This window comes from Berghia stephanieae, chromosome 13, assembly GCF_034508935.2.
Source record: "Berghia stephanieae isolate SIO BIC M18660-M18661 chromosome 13, UCSD_Bste_1.3, whole genome shotgun sequence".
Taxonomy (NCBI): Eukaryota; Metazoa; Mollusca; class Gastropoda; order Nudibranchia; family Aeolidiidae; genus Berghia; species Berghia stephanieae.
This window is the reverse complement of record NC_088372.1, coordinates 6,643,205-6,650,704: the sequence shown is the minus strand read 5'-3', so window position 1 is coordinate 6,650,704 and position 7,500 is coordinate 6,643,205. Positions and strand designations below refer to the sequence as shown.

Sequence of the window (7,500 nt, the reverse complement as noted above, 5' to 3'; positions counted from 1 at the left end):
CTACTACTATACTACTAACTACTACTACTACCTACTACTACTACTACTTACTAACTACACTAACTACTACTATACTACTACTACTATACTACTATACTACTACTACTACTACTACACTACTACTATACTACTACTACTACTACTACTACTACTACTACTACTACTACTACTACTGACTACTACTACTACTACTACTTACTACTACTACTACTAACTACTACTACTACTACTACTACTACTACTACTAACTACTACTACTACTAACTACTATACTACTACTTACTACTACTACTACTACTACTATACTACTACTACTACTACTACTACTAACTACTACTACTACTACTACCTACTACTACTACTACTACTACTACTAATACTACTACACTACTATAACTACTACTACTACTACTACTACTACATACTACTACTACTACTACTACTACTACTACATACACTACTACTACTACTACTACTACTACTACTACTACTACTACTACCTACTACTACTACTACTACTACTACTACTACCTACTACTACTACTACTACTACTAACTACATACTACTACTACTACTACTACTACTACTACTACTACTACTACTACTACTACTACTACTACTACTACACTACTACTACTAACTACTATACTACTACTACTACTACTACATACTATACTACTATCTACATACTACTACTAATACTACTAATACTACTACTACTACTACTACTACTACTACTATACTACTAACTACTACTACTACTACTACTACTACTACTACTCACATATACTACACTTCACTATACTAACTACTCACTATACTACTACATAATACTACTAACTACTACTACTGACTATTTTTATAAATAACTCCACTAACACATACTCACTACACTTTATCTTCACTCTCTATAGTCTACTCTTGGCTACTGACACAGATCAAAGAAAACTAATCACGACTGACCTACTTAACTATACTACTTCCTTTTATTGATAGTCATGCTTACTACCAACTACTACTACTACTACTACTACTACTAGTTAACTACGCCACTACCACACCATCATCTCATTCATCTGTGGTGTTTCATTCATCCTGTTTTGTTGATAAAGGGGGAAACCCGAAACGCTCATTTGGTCTGTTTTTTTGTAATCAAATTGAAGCTTCCATACAACTTCACGTAATTATTTATTCGATAGTCTATGCGCTTGGCTAAGAAGCTGACGACAGGGAGTCAAAAAGAAAAACAAGATCACGACTGAACCCTGGATTAATGGGATACTATCTGTCCTTTTGATTGTGAGTCGAGTGCTTTACCAACTGAGCTATCGGATTTCCTCATTCTCCCATCAGCGATTTCCTCATTCTCCTATCAGCGACTGGTATAGATAGAATGAAGTTGACGTCACCCAGGTCTTTGGGGTTTTTTTTTTTTTTTTTTTGGATTTTTTTTTGTTCTGTTTTGTTTTGTTTTGTTTGTTTGTTTGTTTTTTTTTTTGTTTGTTTTTTTTTTTGTTTTTTTTCCCATCCACGTTTATGAGTAATTCTCGCTAAACTGTATTAACCTGACTATAAACGTACAAGGTTACACATAGTTTTGTGTGTTGGTCCGTTATACTTCCGGTTGGCAATGTTGTAAGTTTCTTAGCCAAGGGCATACTATCTATAGATAGAATCAAGATGACATCACTTAGGTTTTTGTTATTGTTTTTTGCCATCCACGTTTATGAGTAATTCTCGCTAAACTGTATTAACCTGACTATAAACGTACAAGGTTACACATAGTTTTGTGTGTTGGTCCGTTATACTTCCGGTTGGCAATGTTGTAAGTTTCTTAGCCAAGGGCATACTATCTATAGATAGAATCAAGATGACATCACTTAGGTTTTTGTTATTGTTTTTTGCCATCCACGTTTATGAGTAATTCTCGCTAAACTGTATTAACCTGACTACAAACGTTCAAGGTTACACATAATTTTGTGTGTTGGTCCGTTATATTTGACATTGGCAATCTTTGAGCTTCTTAGCCAAGCGCATCCTATCTACATCCGGCTGGCGGATGTTGTGAGTTTTTCTTTTTCGCTCAACGTATCAGTAGTCGAGGCATCCATCCATCTTAAGAAACGATGGTTTGCGCCCTGTATGGCTTTAGTCTCAACGCATAGCATGAATAAAAAACTAATTCTTGACTGTCACGATTTGATAAATAAATAAATTAATGCTTCTTCTTTCTTCGTAAGTTCTTTGTTCTTCTGGGTGGGGATCCTGACCTCCCATAGCGGGCAGGGAGGTACATACTGTGTCTTCTATCCCCTTATATCTGTTATCCAACATGCTTTCTGTCTTTGTCTCGGAATGAGATTACTTGGTTTTGTCCTGGCACTGGCCGGAATCCTAGCAGGGAGGGGAAACAGTCAAATGCAGTTATTGTTTTGGGAGATATTTTTTTCCTTGTAAATTATCTCTCTGTTATGTATTATTATTTTTATTTTGAATGTATAATGTAAGCATTTGAGTGTGTTCCTCTTTGTTGGATTTTGTGCTTGTGTCTGGATGAGACTTGTAGGTGATTTCAAACTAAGTACATTGGTGGTATGCTCTTGGAATCTACATCTGATCCCTATTTGTTCTCAATTCCCCTTTGTCTTACTTTTTCTTGGGTACTTTAATTGTAATTCTAGAACTTTTTACCATCCCATTTTCTTCCTTTTTACTGGCGCTGATATAACCTAAATGTGTTGCAAGCGCCGTAAAACCCTTAAAAACAAACAAAAAATTCTTTGTTCTTCGTTCCAAGACATCGTAACACAGTAATCTAGAACACAACGACAGGCGCTGAAGCGTAGTCAAAACACTAGAAGGGCTTTCCACAAGAATGCACCAATCAGAACGCTCGGATGAGCAGCATGCTCGAAATATTCCTTGTGTGTCCAAGCGATTCTTCGATGATCTGGCAGAGAATATCATGTGTTGGTGGTTACATGTTCTTTGCAAGTGTAAACACAAATGATTTTAATCAATGGAGGGACGAAACCTGTGTTTGTCCGAATAGTATGTCCGTATGCGTTCGCAGAGCTTTTCGTTTGCAAAAAACAAAAACAAAAAAAAACGAATAATGGTCATCAATCAGTGACGTCATCAAGCTGTGATTTGTCGGTGAATTAAAAAACAAAACAAACAAAAAACAAAAACACTTGCTTATATTTTATCGCCAAGCATTGATTTGATAGTCTGTATGATACCTACGTTCACTTATTTGCAGGTCTGATAACCCAATTCCTTATGGGCTCATTGCTGTAATGGAAATCTCCAAAATAAATTACGCAAAATAATGTCCATTAATTACAACAAAGTTAAACTAGGCCCATAAGTGGGTTCGGATGTCAGACCTGCATACATGCACACATCGGTCGACACCGCTTAGAATAATCTTTTTATTTAAAAAAAAACGTTTTAAAAGAACGTTTAAAAAAATAAAAAATAAACAAATAAACAAAACAAACATTGTTTGAATCTGACCGCATTTCTATTTCTCTTGACCTCTTTAGTAAATAATAACGTGAAGTTGAATGTCAGCTTCAATTTAATTACAAAAACAGATCAAATGAATGTTTCGGGTTTCCCCTTTATCAACAAAACAGGATGATTGAAACACCACAGATGAATGAGATGATGTGGTAGTGGCGTAGTGAACCCGAAACGTTCATTTGATCTGTTTTTGTCATTAAATTGAAGCCTACATTCAACTTCGCGTTATTATTTATTTCTTCGAGCTTCGAGCAGCAACATTTACACTTGACCTGTTTAGTAAGACTACGAGATAAAGGTAGAACATTTTTCAGAACAACATTTCAAATTACGATATCTGCAAATTATTTAAAATTCATTTTCAATAACGTAATTCGTGAAAGTTCTTAATATCAATCACCTAACGTTCGATTGATTCATTAAAAAAAAATATTCGAAAACAAAAATATCGATGTTCACGAGCTGGACGTTCGAATAATTTGCTAAACGTATCGCTCGAGCAAAGTTTACAAACAAGCAAAAGAATAACATAATTCCAGTTGTAAGTTAACTCTCTCCTTACCAGCTATTTTTAGAAATTCCCCCGAAAATAATTTTTCACACCCACCCAGCACAAAATAGACTTTTCTTACTAAAACAAAACAGTAAAAAGTGAGCTCTACAACTAATAAAAACACACATTTACAAATTTTCGCCTATATTATTATGACAATCTAATATAAATATACATGTATTCTGTGGTTACTTAAAAAAGGCCAAGGGCCGAAACGTCGTTTGTTTTGTGTTCTTCATTCATGAGTCAGATTTACTCCCTTCATCTTTATCTCCGAGCTCTACAACACAGTGTTTAGTATTTATAGCTGTAATTAATGCAGCATTTATTTAAATTTTATGATGTACAAAATAAATCAGAATGAAAAAATTGTCGGTTATATCGAGTAACGAATGTGACGATTTTCCTTTGGGCGGGAAGGAGAGGGTTAATCACGTGACATAACTGTTAAAAGCAATAATTATAACTGTGGGATCATACACGCTGATTTCACACCCTGTAATTTATCTCGGGGTATAATAGGCAAATAACGTATTAAAGAATTCCTTTAGAAACACGAGTACGTAGAAACTTTTAGAGGTCTGTGTTGTTTTGTTTTTTATATCGTTATGGTTGAATGACTTGTTTGATGGAGGCATTTATAGGGGGGAAATAAATTCCAATTTTTTTTTTTGAAGTAGAGGTTAGCTCGTGACATTTCAATTTGCAATAGCACTATTGCCCTCTTTTAAAATAATAGAATGAAAGAAACTCGTGTTTCTTGTAACCTGTGATAGGAGATATATATATATATATATATATATAAACTAGGGCTAGCAAGTAATTCTTGCTATTGTAGATTTCGCGGTTTAGAAACCGGAATAAAATTATAAAGATTCTGAAGGACCGCTTTCAAAAAATGTTTAAAAGTTGGCATTGAACTGTTTGCAATTAAATGGGAGGCACGTTTTGTCTTTGTTTTTGGGTTTTTTTTTTTTTTTTTTTTTTTTTTTTTTGGGGGGGGGAGGTTTGTTTGTTTTTGTTTTGTTTTGTTTTGTTTTTTTTGCTTTTTTTTTTTTGCTTTGTGTGTGTGTGTGTGTGTGTGTGTGTTGGGGTTGTTTTTTTTTTTAGTTTTTAAGGGTTTTACGGCGCTTGCAGCTCATTTCGGTCATGACATGACAGCGCCAGTAAAAAGGATGAAAATTGGCTAGTAAAAAGATTATAGATGTACAATTAAAAGGACCTGAGGAAAAAATAAGACAAAGGGGAATTGGTTCAAATAGGGATTGGATGATTAGATGTAGATTCCAAGAACACACCATCAGTGTACTTAGTTGGAGATTATCTAGAAGTCTCACCCAGACACCAGCACAAGTCCCCACTAAGAGGAATACACTTAAATGCGTACATTCAAAATAACAAACATAACAATACATTTTTATGTTTGTTATTTTGAATGTAATATATATATCTTTCAACTCCACCTCATCCAGTCCCTCTCCTTTCAACAAAAACCAAAATTCAAGACTTACCATTGATTTGTATTTGAATGGCCGACGTATAGATAGGGGCAGCTAAATCTTGTTCACTCATGATTGGTCAACTGATGGTGACGTAACTTCCGGTGACATCATTTTAATCCAATGAAATAGTTTCCTTTATTTATAGTATAGTTATTTACACTCATTCCAAAATTCTAACGGTTCAGATACATATTTTTGCTTATTTCGTCCATTTTATCAAATTGGTTGTTAATAAGATCCTAATAATGGTGACTAATGATGGAGAAAAGCTTAGTTCAGGAAGTGTCTAACTATAATGGATATTCGATGTATTAATGATGATGATGATGATGATGATGATGATGATAATAATAATAATGGTGATGATGATGTTGATGATAATAATAATAAAAATCATTATTATTATAATGATAATGATAATGATAATAATAATAATAATAATAATAATAATAATAATAATAAATAATAATAATAATAATAATAATAATAATAATAATAATAATAATAATAATAATAATAATAATAATAATAATAATAATAATAATACAATCGCCTCTTTGTAGTATACATACACGGCCATCAACGAAAACCAGGATCTAACGTCAACTCATTGTCAAGTGTATTTCACCAGCATTTGTACGAGTATCTAGTTCAAAGTGAAGTTTGCGGAGATTTCATGCATGCAAAGTGCATTTTCCCCCCTAAAATATTGAGTAACAACCACCAGAAAGTAGCAGTAAACATATAGGGTAGGATAGGATCAGATATTATGTGTGTGGTAAGATTTTGAATGAAGAGGAGGGTGGGAAGGAGGAGGAGGAGAAGGAGGAGGAGGGGAAGGAGGAGGATGAGGAGGAGAGGTAGAGGGAAGAAGAAGAAGAAGAAGAAGAAGAAGAAGAAGAAGAAGAAGAAGAAGAAGAAGAAGAAGAAGAAGAAGAAGAAGAAGAAGAAGAAGAAGAAGAAGAAGAAGAAGAAGAAGGAGAAGAAGAAGAATTCTGGGATGATGGGGTATTTAATTATTCCAGGTTTATTTTACTTCCTTCTTGTATTTGTTGGTGTTTTATGACACTTGGAATACCATTAACTCTCTCCTTACCAGTCAGCCATTTCCAGGATTTTTCCCAAAGCTTCACACCCAACTAACACAAAAATAGATTTTTTATCACTCAAACACAATAGCAGTAAGTTCTTGCGATACATAATTTCTTTAGCAAAACATGCTCTACAACACACTGTTAGTTTTGTTTAAATTCCAGAATGTACCAAAGAAATTTGAATAAGAAAAAGGTTGGTTGTATCGTAACGAATGTGACGATTTTCAAATAGGTGGTAAGGAGGGGGTTAAGTCAGAAAAGTGAGTGGAGCAGGCACTTATGTTGATAATAACAAGAATTGAAGTGAGTTGGAAAGTCCCAGAAGACAGAGAATAGAGAATAAAAATTTCGCGGTGGGATAGGGGCTCGAACCTACTGCCTTACTAGTACGACAACTCTAGCTTTGATCACTGCCCTTGGTTACACACAAACACACACACACACATCTACACACACACACACACACACACACACACACACACACACATATCTCTTCACAAACATATGTGATCCTTCGCCTCAAAACGGTATTAAGTCGGGATTGTTAAGTTGTTGAAAATTGAATTTATAGCCAGAAATATCAGACTTGTGTTGAGTTTGTACGTTTTATTAAGGAGAATGGATACCATATTTTAGGGTGCTAATGCCAACAATTTATATTTTTGACCAGTTTTAACATTAAATTTGGCTTTTAAGCATCTTGTTTGTTCCGACATGATACCGTTTTGAGACGATGGGTCACATATACCAACATGTTCTTCCTTATAATACATCACTTTCTAGCAAATGATTTTTAACAAGATGTCAAGTGATGACAACAAT

At 34.3% G+C, this 7,500-nt stretch overlaps 1 protein-coding gene across 9 annotated transcripts in view; it reads right to left on the bottom strand.

Annotated features, from left to right (window-relative positions):
• Positions 1 to 7,500, bottom strand: part of LOC144958990 (uncharacterized) — a 196,130-nt gene that overhangs the window by 150,576 nt on the left and 38,054 nt on the right. For 6 of the 9 annotated variants that reach the window (XM_078891299.1, XM_078891294.1, XM_078891297.1 and 3 more), the window contains exon 2: positions 5,594 to 5,836. The exons of 1 other annotated variant lie outside the window; for it this stretch is intronic. In XM_078891299.1, the coding sequence (XP_078747425.1) occupies positions 5,594 to 5,654 (61 nt within the window). In that variant the 5' untranslated portion in view covers positions 5,655 to 5,836. Of the gene's footprint in view, positions 1 to 5,593; positions 5,875 to 7,500 lie in introns of all 9 variants that reach the window. 2 more of the 9 variants (XM_078891295.1, XM_078891298.1) reach the window with 1 other exon arrangement.